We start from the raw sequence: 21,942 nt of genomic DNA on the forward strand, positions 1-21,942 counted from the left end.
ACAGCCTCCTTCACATCTCAGTGGCTGAGTCTGCTTTTTCTTGCCAACACCATGCTGTTAACACTCTTACATGGCACCACATTTTATAGTGGATGCCATGGAGCAAAGGAGCTCCTGGCTCGTAAAACAGGGAAGCGTGTTGAAGGCAGAGGAATGAGGGTTGGGTGTGTGTGATGTGAGATATCAAGAGGCCTGTTGACCTCACATGAAGAACTGTTAATAGTCAGATGACACATGATGGCATTGCGTCTCCTTGAAATTTTCCAGCTGCAAAGCACACGAAACTATAGCTGGAGTGTGTTTACTGTACATGACTGCAGACAATCCTAACCTCCAGATGATATCATCATACTTCAGCCTTTTGTCTCAGCCAGCCTTTCACTGAGACCATTTCTGATGAAGATCTCTCTTTGCTTCTGTCTTTGCTGCATTTTCTTTACTTTTTCTAAAGGGCATAACTTTCAGATACTGTTCATCTGCTGTAGATCATTTTTAGGCCTGCCACTTCTTTGTCCTCCACTTGTCTAGTTTCCTCAGTTCTCTTTTTAAGGACAGGCTGCACACGGCAGCACAGTGGTTAGCACTGTTGCCTCACAGTCCTGAGTCCAATTCCACCATCAGGCCAGGGTCTTTCTGTGTGGAGTTTGCATGTTCTCACCATGTACTCTGGATTCCTCCCACAGTCCAAAGACATGCAGTTATTGGGGAAAGGTTAACTGGAAACTCTAAATTATCCATAGGCATGAATGTGAGAGTGAATGGGTGTCTGTGTCTATGTGTTAGCCCTGCGACAGACTGGCAACCTGTCCAGGGTGTACCCTGCCTCTCACCCTAAGACAGCTGGGATAGGCTCCAGCCCCCTCACGACTCTGATAAAGGATAAGCGGAAGCAAATGGATGGAGGCTGCACACCATGCCCATATGGTTTTCAGGTAATAGCTAGTAAGAACAGTTAATGGTATTTTGGGTGCAAAAATCCTATTTTAAGCCTGCCAAGCTGTTATCTTTGGCATTTTTCATAGATTCCAAAGATTGTAACTGAAGAAATGGGAACAAATTATATGTTTTTGCAACAGGCTGCTAGTAAGTGTATAAAGATGTGAATTTAAATGGGGTTTTTTGCTAAGGTGTTTGTTATGTGCTGACACAGTATGTGTCTGTTTAAAAAAATGATGTGAATCAAATGCTAGAGAATAGTAGGTATCACTGTAAAGATTCAAGCCGAAAATCAAAACACGTGTTCGACCAGTTCTGGTCCAAAACAACAAACTCCATCTGCACTGCTTTCCAGCTCAGGCCACCAAACGCTCAGCAGACCATGGAAACCATGTAGAGATTCACAGGTTCAGAATGTAGGATTAAACACAGGCCTTAACCTACTGAGTACTTTTACAAATATAGGCTGTTATACTGATCTCTTGAAAAATATTCCAAGCCTGTTTGGACTGTAGAACAAACAAAGCTCAAGCCAGGGCTTCTTTAAAGTTCTCACTAGGCTGTTTTGTTGCACAGCGTCGGAGCGAGCAGGTGTCCATTCTTGTTTTCCAGCCCATCCTCTCATGTCCTGGTATTACTCTCTAATGTTGGTCCAATCTTAATCCTAAAAGCTTGTGCTGGCTGTTACCATTCTCCAGTTGCACTCAGCTGTAATAACACACTTCCCACAGGAGCAATCGGTGTGTGTGTGTGTGTGTGTGTGTGTGTGTGTGTGTGTGTGTGTGTGTGTGTGTGTGTGTGTGTGTGTGTGTGTGTTTGTGTGGAGAAATCAAAATAGCACCTGCACAAATTTAGATCATTGGGTTAGTAAGGGATAAATAAATAGATAATGCAACAAACTTCTTCCTTAAAGTATACATGCTAACTCATGCGTTTGATCCCCCCGCCCACTACAGACTGAACTGTGACCTGCACTGTTTTTTGCTATGACCACAGTCAGCCAGCCTGTCTTTGGTTTACAACTTGAAACATATACACAGAACGCACACATTAAATATCTTCAGGGGTGACTACGTTTCATCGCCCGCCTGCCTCAAGAAAACACATACAAACACCACACTGACTGGCAGCTTATATAGAAATACTTCATATTTTTACTGATAATCTGAGCAGTCATACTTATTGCTGTTATCTCTGTGTGGAGCATGGTGTGGCATTACCAGCTGCATGTGACAGGTGCTCATACTCTTACATTTACAGACGTCTAAATATGGAGTCTCTATCCTGGATTACTGATGACAGGAAGCAGTTAATATACGAGCTGACACTCAGCTACTGCACTAATCGCTATCAAGAACCAGGGACTTGTCACAGTGCTGATGGGATGCTGTTTAAAAACAAACAAAAAACGTGTCCTGCCAATAACACTGGAAATGAAATACATTCTGTATATTGTTGAGTCTATGATAATACTGTGTTTGATACACTCAGCTTCCCAACAAAGGCCTGTGGCTGCCACCTGTTTAACATTTAGACAGAAAAAGTGACCGATCGAACTAATAGCAGTGACAATAACTGGACTGGATCTGTGAGCTGGATCCATCCAGGTTTTAACGCTCTCGTTCTAGAAATAGATCATCTTGCAATGGAAATGGGACTGTGACATGTTGGCTGAGACCTGACTATTTTTTGCTACAATACTGCATGAGTACTAGGGACGGACCCAAGTGTTTACCACAAACTTGGTGAAGACAGTGTGTGGGACTAAAAGTGGAGCTTAACACTACTAAAACCTGCTGTTTCACCAACAGCCAGTCAGTCCCTGCAGCCTGCTCCATATTAAAATGCCTAACTGGAGTTTACACGTCATAATTGCCAATTAATGTCTCTGTAACAAGTGCATTTCTCTCTATATTTTTCTGTAGCTCATTTCTCTGTATGTTGAGGCTTAGAGGTGTTAGGTGTAGGCCGTTTCATGTAAAAATGCACCAACAGGCGTCTGCAGCATGTATTGCTGACATTACTTTCACCAAATCAATCTGATAAACTGAACCTGTTGATTGTATTTGTGTTGTTAGTGCCTTTTTTGAGCATTTTATTGGAATTGTCTGATAAATGACAATCCAAGAAGTCAGTGAAATTCTAGTATTTTATTTGTCATGTTAACTAACACTAAACAGCAGATAAAAACTCGTTAACTTCAGCTGTTCTTCAGTAAATATGGCAACTTTTGGTTCCAGAAAAATCAGCATACCTAATGAAGAGTATGTGTTTTAGTGTGATAACCATCTTTTGTCATAGTAAAAAATAAAGAAAAAGAAAAGTGTACCTAGTTAGTTGCCCGAGTTACATTTTCCCATTTTTTACCAGTGGCTATATATATATATATATATATATATATATTGTGCTGGCTCACTAGCGTCTGGATAGACGGAGGTGTTCAGTTACAGTGTTTTAATGAGGAGAGAATCACATATATTAAAAAATTTTGAAATGTTTTAGGATCCTTACCTCAAATTATATAAAGGCACTTTGAAGTGAAAATGAACTAGACATGAATTAAACTGAACTGTACAAGTGAACCATATTTGCTCCTGAAAACACATCAAGATCCTCCTTCTTTCAAAAGAAGTCAAAATTAACTCATGTTCCAAAAAATATTTACACACAAATTTAATAATGCAAAAAATGAAACTTCTGTTAACATCTGGACCTGTTTATTGCATCACATTAAACTGTTGTTAGGTTCATCCTATCAGTTGGTTAGAGAACGCTAAAGTCATGATTACTTAGGAAAAGTATGTACAGAACAAACATCAGAACTGAGCTTTGCTTACACAAGCAACACCAATGCGCATGGTAAAAAAAAAAATCCTGTTTGTTTGCTTTTTTAAATTTACAAGATAACTGCCTTGAAACATTTAAAATGGGTCCAAAATGTTCAAAAATAATCAGCATCTGAGAACAACTGGATTTGAGTTTGAAGTTTGAAACTCCTCAAATCCAACTCGATGTACAAAAAAAAAAAACCAAAACAAAAAACATCTGAAATTGATGGGAATAAATGTTTCATAGATCTGTAAGGAAAAATCCAACAACATATGCAATAAAATAAATAAACAATAAATTAAACTGGGAAAATAAAAGGATTCTCGCATGAGGCGTGGCAGAGCAACAGGCACCTTTGTTAGGCAATTACAATGTGTGATTATAAGTCTCAGAGATGAGCTTTTCCCCCCTTTTTGTAAAGGAAAAAAAAATTACACATACACTGACACTGCTTCATCAGCGTAACAAGATTCAGCGAAAACATATTTTTCCTGAAACAATGAATTTAAGCAGTGGTCATGTGACCACAGAGAAGAGAAAACAGGTCTTTCTGAAAATATATATAAAGTAGAGCCCGACCAATTTATCAACGGGCTGATGTCATTAGCCAATATTAGCTATTCACAGATCTGTTGGTGTCAGGATTTATAATGGCCAATATATGGAAATTAAAAAGTAAGTAAAACAGAGACGGGAGAAACACCTTTCTACTATTTTATGTGGTGACAGTGTATCGATTGGTGACACGAGGGCACTCTGTAAGGGTTGGCAACGTGTTTGGAACGGCAGACGCAACAATCAGCTGATCTATGCAGGATGGGCCAGAGTGAGAAAGAATACATAAATAATTTTATTTAATTGTGTACTTTAGACAGTGACCCTAGAAAACTTGTGTTAGATTCAACCTGACTTTAAAGGGAAAACGATTTCATCATAGTTTAGTGTACAAATCAAGTATTCATTGAGTTTATTCCACATTTTATTTGTTTTGCTTCTCTAGAACAACCTATGAGACACCTTTAAAATCAAAAGTAAATGTCCCCAGTATTTGACATTTCTAAAAGTGTTCCTCGGTTCTTTTGTGCATTTTATTTTTAATATTTTTGCTAGTTAAGTTCGGGTTTGATCTCGTATGAATTTTGTCTGCATGTAGTTTAACTTGTGTAGAAGATTTGACTTTCGGACGGATTGTTCTTAAGTCAGCTACAAATGTCTTTGTCAAACTGCTTTGCGTCTGCAAATAAAAGCAAAGATTGCAAAATGCAACAAAATTTGTGAAACTTTACTTAAAAAAGAAAATTCCCCAAGCTGTAGGTTATCTTTAAAAAAAAAAGCAGATTGAGAGCTTTTATAAAACATTAGTCTTGGCTTTAAACTAAATTAGGCAGCAGCTACAAATTATAGTAAAAGAACTGGTAATGACGAGTTTAAAAAATGAAATATACCCAGGGAAACCATCCAATAACAGCTAACTGAACATGACAACAGAGTAAGACTTGGAAGCAGATTCAATACGTGATAACTTAGACCACTGACAGTGTCATTATCAATTTGTAAGACTTTGAGAAAACATGGTAGAAAACTCCAAAGCTGTTGGTGTTTAAGGTCAAATCCTCCTTTTCCCTTTTGTCACTTTATTTTGTCCTCCAGCACACTTAGATTTTCTTTTTTTCTCCAACAAATCTACATTTAAACTCGGGGCAGGAATGTTCTGTGCAGTAACTCTGAAAAATGTCCATCAAGAAAGAGAACCCCCCCCCAAAATGATCTCTTTTGTTTTGTTATTAATTTCCCTTTAGGTGACTTAAACATCAGAAATCCAAGGTTCAGAAGAAATTCTTTTGTTTTGATGTGCATTTTCTCAGTTTTTTTCCCCCTCCTCAGCGATGTGGCGCTCTTTTTGCTCCCAAAATGAGACAAAAGAGGAGTGTAATTGTGCACACCGATTCAGCACAGGAAACACACCTCACTAACAATTAGTCTGTCAAAATGACAGCAGAATCACAGTATGGGACCAAATAGTCCCTTTTCTCAGGGAAAAAAACGTTTTCTTTTTGTTTTGTTTTTTCCAAGGAGATGTCAAAGAAAGTTTCTTTCCACAAATGTCTATCCCAGCCGTGGAAATCATAGGTCTGTAACCTTGTTTTCAACGGCAGCTGCTATCTGTTGGAGCCTGTATCCAAGCTGCATCTTCTGAGCCGTGCAGTCCTCTTCCAGAGCTGTGATAATCTGATAGAAGGCAAAAAGAGTTCAATTAAAATTCTTACTTAACATATTAAAGTTAGAGCAATGAGCTATCTTCCTTGAAATGATTTCACTCCTATAGAAGCTTCTCACGCTTTGGTTGCTAGTAGATTGCTGCAGTCAAGTGTAGTTGAAGACCCCAACTTAAGGATATTCCTGGGTGCACATTTGCAGACAAGATGGCATCTTCCATGCAAACTACAGGCAACTTTGGAAATCTACTAGAATCAAAACAGTTCCAAGAAAGTTTGAATCAACTGGTTGGGAATACACGTTTTCCTTTCAGTGGTTGCCAGATCATTGTGGACTTGTCCCTAAAGCTGTGCGATTTTTGGCCCATTTTGAGCCGATTTTTCAGTCGTGCGACCGTTTTGGTGATCGACCTGATTTTGGCCTTCATCGTGCATCGTGTAGTATATGTGGGGTAACGAGAAGCGATTAACACCTCACGACCAGCTCCTGATCATCAATCGCTTGGTCGGGAGGATTTCAAACCTCCCGTCACCGCAGCTGCTCACACTGCGCACGCGCAAACACATAAACGTCGGTGAAAAAGACGGAGTAGCACGGCAGTACAGTGTGTGATCTGGACACAAGCGATGGAGGCACTTGTAGAACTTTGGAAAGCTCATCCGAGCCTTTTCGATGTGGCATCACAAAATCATCACGACCACAACAACCGTGAAAATAGTTGGATTTACACTGCTGCTCAATCACAGCTGCCTGATCAATGTTTTTCATTAGCAATTTAGCAAAGTTGATGGTGGTGGTGTGTGTGTCTGTGTGAGTGAAAGACAGAGAGGGAGAGCGAGCGACAGATTTTCTGTTATAACCTTCATTTTTATGGACGCACAGTTTGAGCACTCGGGTTGCATCAGAGCATCGGGCCGTATAGTGTGAGACCCTGCATCGTGACCTACGAACTTCTAACCCCTGCAAGTCAATCGTACAGTTTGAGCAGAAGCTGAATAACGCGACTGAAAAAAATCGTACAGTGTCTGCCCAGCTTAAGCCTCTATGACTGGAGCCTTGAGCGTACAGTGTGACACATCTAAAATGGCAGACAAGTTAACAGCACATTGCTGCAAAATCTCAGTGAAAGTCTGAGGAAACAGCCATCTGCGCTGACCTTAGTAAACACTTTTCCTGGTGAGTTTATGGGCTCAGTTACTAATTTTGAGCAATGCCATATGAAACCTTAAGTCTGCGTTGTGCACTGTGATCATCCTATGTGTCAGGAAAGGAGGACTACATATATATATCAATCTATCCATTCACTTCCGCTTATCCTTCTCAGGGTTGCAGGGGGCGCTGGAGCCTATCCCAGCTGTCATAGGGCGAGAGGCGGGGTACACCCTGGACAGGTTGCCAGTCTGTCGCAGGGCTAACACACAGGGACAGACAATCATTTGCGCTCACATTCACTCCCACATTCACACCTATGGGTAATTTGGATTAATTAATTAACCTATCCCCACAAACTCCACTTTGTGGGGACTATATATATATAAAAAACAAAAACCAGATGACATGACAGATCCTAGTGGTGAACCTGAAATATTGATTTCTGTCTGGAAATAGATTGCAATACAGAGCGTAAACCCTGCCCACTTCATATTGGCGAATGGGATGTGAGATTCAAATTATAACAAGAACTACAAAAAGCAAATACTGTTTCTGTTGAGTATTTAATGCTGTTTTGTATGAGACAACTGTGGACTTCAGAGATCGGACATCCAAATATTTCAGGGAATTCAATCAGTTTGTCAATCAATAACTTGAGCTACACTCCTGACAGTTCATACATATGCACATAGCCAGCTCTTTAAATAATGATTACATAAAATCCCTGTCAGCTCACAACTAGTAAATCTCTCCCCTGACAGCATACTATGCAATGCAAGCATCATGTTTGCGTAATTTTGTGATACTCACCTGATCGTAGTATTTGTTGATGTACTTGTAAAGTTCATGTAAAGCCACGAGGCAGTTGACCTCAGCAGCGTAATTCTGTTCAGGGAGAGTAAAAAATAGAGAGGCGAAGAAACGTCAGCGGTGGAAAGCTGTTAAAAACTGCATCGGTTGCTATTCATATTTTATTTCAAACTCCACATCCAGCTTGTCATTCTCCCAGCTAAATGGAATCTTCCAGGTCCTAAAAGTATTTATGTGTTCAGCCATTGTGTAAAAAAAAGGTTACTTTGACTAAATGGGAAAACAAGAGTAGGTAACGTACACGGGAGAGTTCTGCTAGGGCCGAGTTCATCTCCTGGTCACTGGCAGAGATGGTCTGACGGATGTCTGCGTAGTACCTGGAGGTACAGGGAATCACAGATTTTTACATTAAATCCACAGAAATTTGAACCCAAATGCAAGAGAGATGTTTACCCCTAAGAGCTCGCCACTCTCTCCACTGATTACTGTCAGTTCATTTTTGACTTGTTTAATTTTAAATAAGAAAATATGACAAATTATGAGTCTCTGGTGTATCAGTGGGGAAAACATGTAGAGAAAGATGAAGTGATCATTTTTAAATGCAGATCAGGCTAATAAGGCTTCGAAAACAAGCACATGTGTTACCTAAAATCTTGTCTAGCAACACTTATTTCAGCAGGGCGACATGCCGAGCTTAATGTGCAGAAGGTAGTAGTAAGTGTAGCAGTCTGCTCTCAGACCATCCATGCATGGAGCCTCGCGGGCTTAGTCTACCCTCTGTCTGGCACTGACAGATCGTCCTGTGCCTCACTCTCTCCTTCCACCCCTCCCTCCTCTCTCTTCCAGAGTGTTTTTTATGCCTGGGGTCAGTGGGACGACCGGCTGCCATATTCTTACCTCTCCACCATCTGCTTGTAGCGGGGGATGTCTCTGGCATACAGCAACTTGTTGATAGGAGAGTCCTGAGTAAGGAAGACAGATGTCACATAAGAGTAACGAGGCATGTAAAACAAGGAGTAATAATGTGCACAAATAATTTTGTTGATGTCAACATGCACTGAGTACAAAACAAGGCTGCAGGGCTCATTAGACTCACATTCCTATTACGCACGAGATGATGTGTAATATCTGATCCTTGCTACATATTATGTGTTAAGTCTTAAGTAGACAAAACCCAGCCCAGACTATTAGATTTGGTTATGTACTGAGGAAAACTATACGATGCTCTTTTATGTTTAATTAGAGTCGGCTGTGAATTAATCAGGTGTGAAACCCTCTGACCTTCACAGTTTGAAAGTGTGGGATTGTATATTGCAGGATTAAGACACAGGATCTTTGGATCTTAGAAAAAAGTATTTTTTACATCTCTAAAGATTTTGAAATGTCCACATTGAGACAGTCTAAGAAAATGCTCCACAGAAAAAGGCGCCCAACAAACAGCACACTAATAACAAGGTGTGTTATCGTCTCTGAGGTAAAAAGAGACCCTGGTTAACTTCTAAGTAATGAAAGGCCTCTCTCACATCTACTATGGGTAGACACTGAAGTGCTATGAAGACAAAAAGTGTGCACAGCAATGCTGCAAGGAGGGTCACAGCAGATGCAATTGCTTCATTCTCTGGAATCTAATTTTGGGACCATCTTAAAATGAAACGTACATAATTAACACAGGGCTCACAAACACAGAAGGACATAAGTTAAAATCTAATTCAAATTCTTTTTTTTCTTTTTTCTTTTTAAAAAAAAAGGGACAGTGCATATTAATCTACAAATCAATGTTAATGTGTCAGAATTAGCCAAAAGGCTATTTTTCTTCCCTCTGTAAGTGTCTCATATTTGTCCTTTACAAATGAAGCTCACCCGTCCCAGTTTATGGTCAGCTATGGTGCAAGAATCCATAAAGGTCTGAGCTATGACAGACAGCACAGCATCCACGTGGTCTGATGTCTGCACATCAAAGATGAACTGCGGGTTCTTCAGGATATTGATCCAGAACCGCAGTGGCAAGCTGTTTGGTAAAGCAAGAAAACATTTACACATTTAAGCAGTGATTGTAATGTAAAAGTACAGTTATACATCAGATTTTAAAAAATGCTTCTAATCCACTCTTATGCAGAAAAAAAGTGCAGGTTCTTTACTGGTGCTTCCATCCCTTTTGTTTGATTCTAACACACTCTGGTGTCCTGGGCCTTTTGGTTTCGTTTATCTGGAATGTGGTGAAAACGCAAAGCTCACGTGATGTCTAAACGAACTACTCTGAGGAGGTTTGGTTACGACATGAATCAATGAAGAGCGCCATAACATTTATATGACTGACTAGATAAGCTTTAAAGAAAGAGCACATATAAATAATCACCTCATCCTTGAGTAATCGCATTAACAAGCTTGCACAAAAATACACTTAAAGCCTTTTTAGAGAGTTTAAAATATGAGAAACATGGTAAACACACAGGAATGGTTGTTATCACCAATAAGACAAACATACAAGACACTTCTTTTTGTGTCCTTTGTATATTTATTTGTCATTATTCACAATATGTAAGGTCCACGGTCTGTGAAATCATCACCACTTTTCTGGTGAGCTCTTTACAAGTACATAGAAAACAAATAAGATGCAGCCAAGTGCAGGTGGACCCACTGTCAGTAGCCTAAGTGACAATGGGTTTCCCCGGAAGACCCACATAGCAGTGATGTATACAAAGGTGACAAAATCTAATCTAAGATGTCATATGTTCCTCGTGTATCAACCAAATGCTTCAAAGTAACAAGCAGTTTAATAAGTCTCTGGCAAGGTTCATGAGCCCTGGCAAACCCTGGCAAATCTCTGCTGTTTCCACAAGATCTGCAAGTAAAGTCCTAGTACAGTAACACCATAAAACCAGCTGTTGTCCATATGTTCTGTGTGGGGTGCTTCTTCAATCTCTCGATGGATGAAATTCCCCTCGAAGCATATCTATGCTGTGTTTCATATGTCTCACGGCCCATGACCCATTCCTGGCTTCCAACTCTGCCTCTCAACATCCAAACCCAATATAAGCGTCTTTCACCCAGTTACCTGTTGGTTTTCCAGATGTGGATGGTCTCCGGGTCCATGATGTTGTGCTGCTGAGCCTGCTCATCCAACAGGTCGAAAAAGTATTTGACAGCTAGAGGTACAGGACGGCTGGTGCTGAGGATGGCGGTGAATAAATCATCCACAAACTTCTGCAGAGTGCCCTGAGACAGAGCAGAGAAAGTGACAGAGATAAATAAACCATGAAACAAAGAGGGGATGCTCTCTTTGAAGGGGCACTCCACAGATTATGCACATGAAGCTAAGTCTCTCAATCACACCACCACACAGTACTGACCCACACATACAGTTCTTACACACACACTGGACTTTCTGGACTTTGGTTTTGCACAACACTGGTCACTATATTCTTCATTTCCGGTTAATACTTGTACAGCTGCTGTTATTGTGTATATATTTATTTATATTTAGATTTCTTCATACATTCTTATATAGTTCTATATTGTGTATTGTGTATTTTGTTGTACAGTTATTTTATTTTCAACTTTAATTTATATATTTATCTTTATCTTATTCTTCCCAGTTAAATTTACCCTTCATTCTAATTTGTGTTGTACAGTTATTTCATTTTTAACCTTAATTTATATTCTATTCCTTCCTAGTTAAATTTACCCTTTTTAATTTTTCATATTTATTTCCTATCTTATTCATAGCCTTTTCCTTTTTTGTTTTCTTTAGGTCACGAGCAGTTGTCCAAGCATTTCACTACATATCGTACTGTGTATGACTGTGTACGTGACAAATAAAATTTGAATTTGAATTTGAAGTTAAGGTACATGTGTCATCTAACACAGCGGTCCCCAACCCCCGGGCCTCGGACCGGTACCGGTCCGTGAGTCGTTTGGTACCGGGCCGCGAGAGTTGAGGCTCAGGTGTGAAATGTATGGTTTTCAGGGTTTTTATCGGTTTTCAGCGTTATTTTGTTAGCGTTTTTAGCGTTAACTCGGTTTTCCTGGGTCCTTTCACATGTGTTATGAATAAATCTTCTTTTTTTCGGTACCGGTACTAGTTTTATACTGTTGTATTTATCCGCGACACCTTAAAGGTCGGTCCGTGAAAATATTGTCGGGCATATACCGGTCCGTGGCGCATAAAAGGTTGGGGACCGCTGATCTAACAGTTATGTAGCATTTCCTGAGGCTCTGAACAAGCCCGCGTCTATTTTTTCCCATCCCAATGTCACAGGAGGTTTTCTCAATTTGGATTTAACTCTTTACCCCTTGAAAGCCCAGAGGACTGACCCTTAAGGCACCTGTCTGAACTGAGCGGTTTCTGTCATATTTAATGAATAAGATTCTATATTAATGGTCCATGGGATAATGAACCATGGTGTTTGGTGCAAAAATAAGAAATATGCAAGGCGTTCAATTGATGGAAGTTTCTATTTAATGAAATATGGGGGTTTTTTCACAAAAAAAAAAAAAAAAAAAAGCTACATGCTGTAAACCAGTGAGTTTGATGATGTCACAGGGGCTCTGACCATATTCAGGTTATATTTAATAGTGAAACAGTGAATTGTAGGAAATACAGGATCCCAAGTTTCTTGAGCCTTAAATCTAAAACTGAAAGTGCATCATTTTGACCTCTAATGTACAGAATTTGACAAATAGATTTTTATTTTTGTTTGTTTGGGGACTTTTTAAAGTCTCCCATCATGGATGGGCCAAATTAAATTCTTGAAACAATTCTGCAAGTAAGCAGCACAGGCATACATTGCAACTTATGAAATATACAGTTCGTTTATTTTGTCTGGTCATCTTATCCTCACTTAATCATCTATTTTCTTAAACCTTTAATTAGCTCAGGGTCACCAGGAGATCACATGGAGTGAGAGGCGTCAGTCATAAACCCGCGGTGACAGTATCACAGTGATAAGGAAAAAAGAAATCCTTTCTTCTTCCTCTTGTTTTTTGATGCATCAGTGTAGCAGCTCCTCACATGCACATTCAAGGTGTGCAGAGGTCCAAAGCTGGATGCTATTTGTGTAAAAGGGGTGGTTATATGCCAGAGCCGCTGACATGAAACTATGGAAACATGTTCAATTAAATATTAATGTAATAGTAACGGCAAAAACAAGCCAAATATTTATTTGACATTTGTGCATCTTAAATCCACTGTGTTCCCAGTTTATTCATTGTTCATCATTACTACATAACGTCTTGGGTCAACATACATTATAAAGATAAATATTTCATGAGCTCTAAATAATTTAGACTCACGCTGGTTCCTAACTGACAAAGGTTTCTTTGTGAAAACGTGAGCTCAAAATAGCACCACGTCATAGTCACAAAGGCCACCGTGTTCACATACTCAGTGTTGGCTGGCTCATAAGGAAAATATGGAACATGAGCAAATATGTTTTTCAATTATGTAATCTCTAAATGAAAAAACTTGGATTTGTTGGATTGGACCGAGTGTAGCAGGGTTTTGTGGCATCTCTGTTGTGAACATGTATGTCATGTCTCTGCACATCACACCTTCTTGCTGCTGACTCATTTCATATTTGTATATCAACTGTGGAGAATCCACAACAAAACCACTACATTTGGTGTTCCCAGCTGTTTACTCTGCTGCCTGGAGGCAACACAAACCTGAATAACACTCAGTAACACGTTTTGTTTATGAAAAATAAAAAAGAGGTATAAGTACCATCTGATGTCTGTTCAATTTAAATATACAAAACCTATTAAGATATTAGTGAGTGACCACCACCTTGTTTGTCCCCATTCAGACCATGTGTTTTACCTTCATGGAGAGCAGGCGTGTGAGGTAGATCTCGGGGATCGCTTTGGCTCGCTCCCCACCCTTCTCTCTCACACTACCTCTCCTGTGCTTGGGCAGCTCAGACTCCTCGCTGGCTTTTACCAGATGCCACAGTCTCACGCCTCCTTCTTCCCCATCATCCAGCATAGGGGTCTCTGGTAGGAGGGGACAAACAGTTGGATGGGTAGGTGAGAAACAGGTCACTACATTTGAGCTGTTTGTCTTTGTTTCAAGTGTTTGTACGCAGTGAACAACTGATGTTTTTGTTCATTATTACAGCTTTTATTCCCCCCACAAACTCATCTTCACACCTAAGTCACGGCCACTGTAAAATAGGATATGCATAAACAGTCAAACAGCGCCCTCCTCTGGTTATTTAGACTGAGTTCATCTGCTCAGATAAAACGTCTGAATGAAGGTCGCCAACCATTGCCATTAGATGCAGTTGTCTACATACAGACAGCAACGTATAACCATAATACCAACACAGGGGTAACAGATAATAATGAACTTACTCTCTCCTGGCATGTAATCGTGGCTGTCGTGAAGGTGATGTTTGTTGTTTCTGGGAACAAGGGCCACCGTCGCTCCGTCGGGGACCTGATTACACAGTCACATGACAACATTCACAATGTGATTAAAACTGCTTCCAAAACTTTAATGAGTTGAGGTGTGTGTGTGTATCAGTGTTTGTGTGATGTCAGCACTCACCTTGTAGTGCTGCAGTGTATTAAGGCGCTTCCATGAACCTTGCACTACTGATGTCAGGTCTTCATCTGATAGGATTAGGTGACCTGCAACACCTGCACGCCACTCTGAAGGGAGAAATGTTCAGGTAACCTTGAGCTTGTGCTAATAGCTGCAGAATTAAGACAGTAAACTTTGAGGATTGATAAAAACGAAAACCCTCAGGGACCACAGATGTTATTTCCTGGGTTGAATCTGGTAGACCAGCTGGCAGCTTTGCTTGTTTAAAGGTGCACTGTGTAAAATGTCACAACTACACACCAGTGGACTGCAGAATGCAGTCAGCTGAATTTGGCTTTCTTACCCCTCACCAATTCAAATGCATGATCCTACCTACAGTGACTGTAATCTGTCACTGACTGCAGGCAGTGACAGATTACAGATGAACAGCAGACAAACATCTCTGGCCGCCAGTCTCCTGTTTCCCTCAACTGTCAATGTGTCCATGTCTATTTACTCTGGCGCAGGCTGTAAAATTTAAACAGATACGAGTTGATGAGCGAGTGACATTCACCTCTCACTGATGACAGAGATACTGAGAAGTTGCTGAGGGTACCCTGAACGTGTCTGTCAAATGGATCTAACACTGCTGACTTGAGTGTGTGAGAATGACTCAAACTGTTTATCAGATGGAAAGTGTGATTTTCGGGCCACTCGAGCTTAACATTAGCTGGTATAATATTATCCTATAACCAGCTATTGATGCTATTTAGTCGGGTGTCGCAGCTGTTCGGAGACGGGAGGGTCAAATGTCTAATCTGCTGACAATATCAGGAATAAATTAGCATGTTGTTGCACATTTCTGTGTGTTAGAGCCCTGACGTCTGCTCAGGTGATGACATTTTATTAAGATGCCTGTGGCGTTGTCTCTTTCCTTCGGCTTTTCACTCATTTCTCTGATGATGAAACAGGTACGATCCTTCATAGCTTGAGTCCAAAGGTACAAACATTAATGAAAGTGTTTTGACTTCTATGGCACATTAATACCTGCAAGTTCTCTTTTCCTCCACCTTTGATGTACTACGTATGTGGCTGGTCACACGCATGAAATGTGCTCGTTGCAGTGGCGATTTCCATTGTATTCCATCGGCCATTGTATTCAAGATGGAAGAGCAATACGGCAGCTTCCACTCCTATTCATTTTTATGGATTAATTCTAGGTTCATCACAATGTATGAATTTGTTGGAAGATGTAATTATACACTAGTTTCTATTCTATTTCAGATTTAGAAGTGATATCTTTTCAGCAGATGCGTTTTCACCTTTTACTTTTTCAAACCAGAACCGAGTGTTGTTTAGATGACTGGTGAGGTTGTTTAATGTTTAAATACTGACTCAATGACAGTTGTTTTGTTTTCTCTTATGCACTTCACACAAAAAAAAAAAAAAAACGTCTGCATCTCTATAATTAAAATCCTCACATAAGAGAAGACTGAAACACAAGAAAGAGTTATGCTGTTGTGAAATGAATCTGACTCACCAAGATGTAACGAGTCGATGTGCGGCCGCTGAGAAAAAGATGTTCCCTTCCAGGTTTGTTCCAGAAGTTTCTCTTTTACTTGTGTGATGGTGTCGCAGTCCAGCACCTTAGCGGGAACCGTCTGCGCTGTGGTGCCGCCGCTGGCAGCTGCAGCTGGCATCACCACATTTAGAGTCTGGACACATGTACACAAATGCTGGTTATGGATAAAACACACTGTAACACTGTAGGACACTGTAACACTGATAACACTGTAGGACACACGGCACTTTGGAGGAGTGTTTGAGTGTTCACTTGTGTGCAACCATCCACACTGGTTTGACTTTAAATTGTTTAAGCTTAAATCTTAACAGTTTGACGTTTACATTAATTTTAGTCATGTTTTATTTTAAAGATGTCAAAGTTATGTGAAAAGCACACCCCATTACTCAGTAGCTTGTATAACCACCTTTAGCAACAATAACATAAAATGTCATCAGTTTAAGCATTAAGACACTTTGTCCCACTCTCACATCAGGTCTTTGAGGTTAGTGAACATTTTTCCATGCACCGCTCTCTCTTAAGGCCCCATCACAACTTCAATCAGGTTGATGTCTGGACTTCAACTAGGCTACTGCAACATCTTGATTCTTGTCTTTTTCATCCAATCTGTAGCTGATTTGCTGCTGCGTTTGGGAGCATTGTCCTGTCACATGACCCAATTTGATGTTCTTCTGGCAGGAATTCCAAATAAGCCACACTTATTCATCCTTTTTCTAACTGTACTGTCATCAACTTTAAACTGAGGAGCTCTTGAATTTTGTTCAAGCTTGTCTGACCATTCTTTCCTGATACACCCACTCCTGGTAAGACTGTTGTATTGTTTTTATGCAACCCTGAATGCTCCAGACCAAAGTGACAAAAATCTGCTTTTATAAAGGTTCTCACGTCTTGATGACAAATTAATCATCAACACGTTGATGTGTAGGCATTTGATTAAATCTCTTAATTCCTGTGGAAACAGTAAGGACGTACTTAGCTTATTAGCTTATTCAGTTAAATATCAGCATATGATAATAAACCAAACAGGAAAACATGGGTTTCTCCTTCCAACATTAACAATGCTGCAATCAAAGGATGTGTGAGTTCTAACCAGTGTGCGGTACTCCACGTCCTCTCGCAGGAGTCGGTTGTCGTTAAGTGTGTACTTGGCTTTTCCAGTCACAGCGTCCACAGGTCCCTTATCCACCTGGTGCTTTATTGCTCTGAACAGCATGTAGAAAGATTCCCCTGCTGATTCCTGGCCAGGCATGAAGAATTCATTCATTAAAGTGGTATTCCACTTCTGATCAGTCACACTGTCTTACTGGTGAGCGACATTTGATCTCCACTGACTTTCTGTGAAATGTGCTTTAAATACAGCGCATCTGTTCCTCCTATAATGAAGTGTTTCAATGTTATAATTCAACAACTGACAGCAAATTCATGCAGCGCTGCAGTTAGCACTCCTTCCTGCTTATTTGTAACATTTATTGGAGTATCTAATCATATGAAGATGAGAGTTTTTAGCATCAAGCACTTGTGTGTTCCCATGGTATTATTGGTACTATTTAACGACACTGCTTGTTGAGGAACTGTCAGGCCTCAAACTAGAGATTTAGATGGACTTGTCTTCTTGCTTAGTTTAACACCGGAGCCTCCCATTGCTCTTTAAAAAAGAAATTAAAGCCAGTTTTAATACTTTAATACTGTGAAGAAAATAGTACACACCATCGTGTGATTTTTTTTTTATTAGTTTATTTTAATCAAATTTTTTGCTTTATTTCTTAGAACAAGAATTATCTTGTCTTTTTTCAGAATCATTTGAACATAAAAGGTTTTCTGATAAAACCCTAACACTGTCTTTTAGAGGAAGAGGAAGGGTAAACTCTACCAACTATACCCCTTAAAGGGTTAAAAAAATTAAGTAAATCAAATTGAATTAATTTTTTTTTTTTTAACAAAAAATATAAACTAATGAATGTTTCTGATCATCTTAATGCTAAGACTGTGCTGTGCGTTTCAAAGGGAAGAAATTTTAGCAGTTCTGTACCAAAGTTGTTAAAAATGACCTTGAAAGCACAATTTTAGCAGATTTCCCCCCTTTTCAGGCTCTTAAAACATTTTCCTGACATAAAAACTTCACAGTAAAGAGACAGTAAAAATATTCTTTTTTATAACTTCAAATAACACTATAGTAGTAACTGATGTTCGTCATGTTTCACTGACCGCCAGTGTCTAACCAGCTAATGTCTGGTCAACCTTAAAACAACTTACCCTCAGAAACGTGAAGAGACAAATGGACATCCAGTTTGTCAGCAGCTTCTCAACAACTGATTCAGTTCTGGGGAGGAAAAAAATGAGACACATGTAAATGATCCGTGGATGAAAAACATCTCCTACTCGCCAACTAGGACAGGTTAAAAAAACGGCATCACCTCCTCAGCATCAGTTTGGGGTTCTTGGCCACATACTGTTCCACTAGGTCATTGAGCAACGTCTTCAGGATGTCTGTGAAGTACTCGAGTTTACCGTGCAGAGCTACAGTCAGCAGAGAGGCCACGTAGGCCCGGTCCCTGGGGGAGAAGGTCCGCTGCACCTCAAGAGTGTGAATAAACTAGAAAAACAAAAAAGGTGAGAATATGGAGTTAATTAATCTGTGTGTGAAAAATCCCCCTCGTTTCTGTCGAGACCAGGTAAACCTTGGCAGAATAGCTCTGTATCTCTAGTATGGGAACTCCCCATCCTTCTATTGCATGCACATAAGGCTGACATTGGAGAGTAGTAGCAGCAAAATAGAACCAACAATTCTGTGGGTTGCAAAGGGGCTTGCTTTGCAAATGTAGGCAGCATAAATAAATAAACACAGATTTAATAAAAAGCAGCTGTGGAGGCTTACCTTAGTGAGAAAAAGTTTACTGTTCAGCAGATTGGACAACTGAATCAGCCCTTGCTCAACCGTCTGCCTTCGACTCTCTGGGACATCCAGATCTCGTCTCAGTGGGGACTCCTGGTGCCCCGGGAAGAAAATACGCTCAGCATACGTTCGGTAATCCAGGAAGGGAATCCCAGAGCCCACCAAATCACTGGACATGTCCATCATCTCTGTCATCAAGTCTAAAAAAAAGAATAAAGGTCTTGGTTTAGTCTAACTTTAAGGACATGTATTCTCTAAAAGTCCCGAAGAAAAAGAGGAAGTTACCTGTGAACTCCTTCTTACAGCGGTCTCTGACACTGGTCTCCAGGTTCTCCAGCTGGATCTGGACTTTCTTATAGTCCCTCATGGCCTGTTTGCTCTTTCTCCTGACCCACAAGCCATGATGAAAAGGCAATATTACAGCCAAAACCAACCAATATGTTGATCAAAGGAGAAACTGATGCTCAGTGAATTGAACATGTTTACCTGTATATGAGCACTATGATGAGCACAATGAGAGCCACTATGGATGCTCCAACACCGACTCCCACCTGAGCCTCTAGAGGAAATGTAGACTGTGTCTGGCTGTCGTACTCTACTCTGCCCAGAGAAAAGTTCAGATTTCCCATTTTCACCTGAAAAGCAGGTGAAAAAGAACAAGTTTAACACTACAGCAAGAAATCCTAAGTATTTACTATATGAACTAGAGAGGGTTCACTGAACTCAAATTCACAGTTCTTTGCATCATGTACTCACCGTAAACTCAGGCAGACTGTCCACGCCATCCTGCTTCTTCCTACCTTTCACCGAGGGCTGCTGAGCCGGTGGCTCGCAGTACAAGTGGCTGTGTGTCAGGGTCTTCACCGAACACAGGCCGTCACCTATCCAAGCCTCCACCTCGCGCTTGGACATGGCTCGATCTAGATGTTCTCCCTTGATAAAAAAAAACAGAGTATGGCTTTTCTAAAGCAGCTCTGACAAAACACAACAGCATTTCATGTGTTTAGTCAGAAGAAACCCAGCCTCTGCGGAAAGAATGTAATTTTGCTCTTCTTCCACTCAGCTGCAGCATTCAATAAAATGTTATTATCATTTATATTTTATAGAAGGACATTCATATGATTTATTTCTCAATATGTTCTTTGAAACCTGAACCAGTAAGTGGAAAGACTTACTGAGGATAGGAGGTGGTCCTATGCAGACTTCTTAAAGCCTTTTATGTTATTTAAAGATGTAGTTGCATATTGTGCCCACAAGGAGGCAATGTATGCATACAGCATTTGGTCTGAGTGTGCCTTGAGAATGACTCCACATGAAATAGGAAACACATTATCTGCATTACTTTGTCAATCACGATGATCGTTTTTATGACTATTTTGATAGTGTGCAATTATTAAATGTGGGATTTATATGGGTTTTATCCAATTTCCTTTCCATATTAGGAGCATTCATACAGCTCTTATCATGCCTGCAGCGCAGTGTACTTTACTGCAGTGCAGAGAGGTTGCTTCTCTCAGGTAGGGACCTTACTAAAGAAACTGACTGTTAAAACTTACCACACTGCTGAAAGTAGTACAGAAACAGGAAATGACAGACCTGTCACCAGAGAGTTTTGTCCATCTAACCACAACAACTACTTCTTCCATAAAGTGGCATGTTGTTGCGTTTTCTATTCATTGTTAGCGTTTTATTTTATTTTTTCAGACTGACTTCAACAACACTGTGAGACTGTTTGTTTAACACAGTCTTGAGCAGAAACAAAGTGGTGCCAGTTTATTTCGAGCTCGAGGTTCCCATAACTCACCTCGACAGAGATGATGCTGCCGGGTTTGTGATGGTACGGCTTGCTGGGATCATTCCGGTTCAGCTTGTAGAGCGTGGGGTTGAGCTCATACCTAAAGGCTTCCTTACCCACGGTGTTGAAGTCAAAATGAAGGCTGTCCAACAGGAAGTGAACTTTGACCCTTGCATTAATGGCCTCCGGGCCCACGGCTGGGGTCGGGCACAAGATGAGGGAGGAGCTGTTCACCGTGCAGCGAGACTCGTACTGGAAGAGAGCACGGGGGAAGTGAAAAAGAAGATAATCCTTGGATGCGTATTTTAAACAAAATCAGTGCAGTAAATAATCATTTCTGTACAATCCCATGAAGACACCTGTTTGACATGGCAGAGCGTCCCCTCAGGGCAGTCCGCCTCTGGAACAATCCTCCTCCATCTCTTCAGCGGACCCTGGTGATCCTGTCCTCGGTTCAGGCTTCCTTCTTTCTTCTTAACCACACTTCTCCGCCTCCTGGGAGGGAGAGTATCACGAGGACTGAGGGTAACCCTCATTTTTGGCTCCTGGACCACATCCAGGTTCTGACCAGAAACTGTGATGATTCTGCCTCCACTGTGGGGGAAAGCAGTAGGAAAGAAAATGAGTTCAGTGGATTTGTGTTAATTTAATATGTCTGTCGTCACTTTTACAATACTGCAATATTTAATACCGAATTGCTTAATACCTTACACATGCACTGATACAAGTGTAATTTGGGGGGCTAACCCAGCCTGTGTTGAGCCCATTCCAGCTGTCATTGGGTGAGAGGAGAGCACACGCCGGCCACACTGACCGTCCATTACAGGGTTAACACAGAGTTACAGTCCTCTACTCACAATCATATTCACCTAAAGCCAGTTTAGAATCACCAAAATCCCTAAGATGTGGGAGGAGAGCCCATGCAGGCAAAGGGAGCACATGCAAACTCCACACAGAAAGGCCCCGGCCGGCCAGCAGATTGCTGTGAGGTGACTGTATTAATCTTGGATTGGGGTTTGTTTTATAAACCGTGTGTGTCCCTTTTCTATAGCTTTCTATAGGTTTGTTTCAATATGGAAAAACTTATGTTTCTCTTTAGACTCTGAAACTAAAGTTTTTAAGCTCATCAAATAGATAATATGGGTGATGATCCATTTTATTGGTGATTTAATAAAAATGGATTTTATAATATTAAAAGCATTTTA

General features: G+C 40.5%; 1 protein-coding gene across 3 annotated transcripts in view; it reads right to left on the reverse strand.

Annotated features, from left to right (window-relative positions):
• Positions 1 to 5,110: 5,110 nt before the first annotated feature.
• plxnb1a (plexin b1a) overlaps positions 5,111 to 21,942 on the reverse strand; it is an 87,103-nt gene continuing 70,271 nt past the window's right edge. For all 3 annotated transcript variants that reach the window (XM_085392797.1, XM_085392795.1, XM_085392796.1), the window contains 19 exons: positions 21,097 to 21,331; positions 20,747 to 20,989; positions 19,699 to 19,875; positions 19,429 to 19,577; positions 19,228 to 19,328; positions 18,925 to 19,142; positions 18,464 to 18,642; positions 18,303 to 18,369; positions 17,140 to 17,286; positions 16,008 to 16,182; positions 14,492 to 14,595; positions 14,296 to 14,380; positions 13,763 to 13,935; positions 11,000 to 11,160; positions 9,805 to 9,952; positions 8,842 to 8,906; positions 8,246 to 8,321; positions 7,945 to 8,019; positions 5,111 to 5,994 (listed from right to left, as the gene is read on the reverse strand). In XM_085392797.1, coding sequence (XP_085248923.1) covers positions 5,890 to 5,994; positions 7,945 to 8,019; positions 8,246 to 8,321; positions 8,842 to 8,906; positions 9,805 to 9,952; positions 11,000 to 11,160; positions 13,763 to 13,935; positions 14,296 to 14,380; positions 14,492 to 14,595; positions 16,008 to 16,182; positions 17,140 to 17,286; positions 18,303 to 18,369; positions 18,464 to 18,642; positions 18,925 to 19,142; positions 19,228 to 19,328; positions 19,429 to 19,577; positions 19,699 to 19,875; positions 20,747 to 20,989; positions 21,097 to 21,331 — 2,683 coding nt within the window. In that variant the 3' untranslated portion in view covers positions 5,111 to 5,889. The remainder of the gene's footprint in view (positions 5,995 to 7,944; positions 8,020 to 8,245; positions 8,322 to 8,841; positions 8,907 to 9,804; positions 9,953 to 10,999; positions 11,161 to 13,762; positions 13,936 to 14,295; positions 14,381 to 14,491; positions 14,596 to 16,007; positions 16,183 to 17,139; positions 17,287 to 18,302; positions 18,370 to 18,463; positions 18,643 to 18,924; positions 19,143 to 19,227; positions 19,329 to 19,428; positions 19,578 to 19,698; positions 19,876 to 20,746; positions 20,990 to 21,096; positions 21,332 to 21,942) is intronic.

This window comes from Rhamphochromis longiceps, linkage group LG20 (assembly GCF_057381845.1).
Source record: "Rhamphochromis longiceps isolate RC_006_pf linkage group LG20, R_longiceps_female_GT1.1, whole genome shotgun sequence".
NCBI lineage: Eukaryota > Metazoa > Chordata > Actinopteri > Cichliformes > Cichlidae > Rhamphochromis > Rhamphochromis longiceps.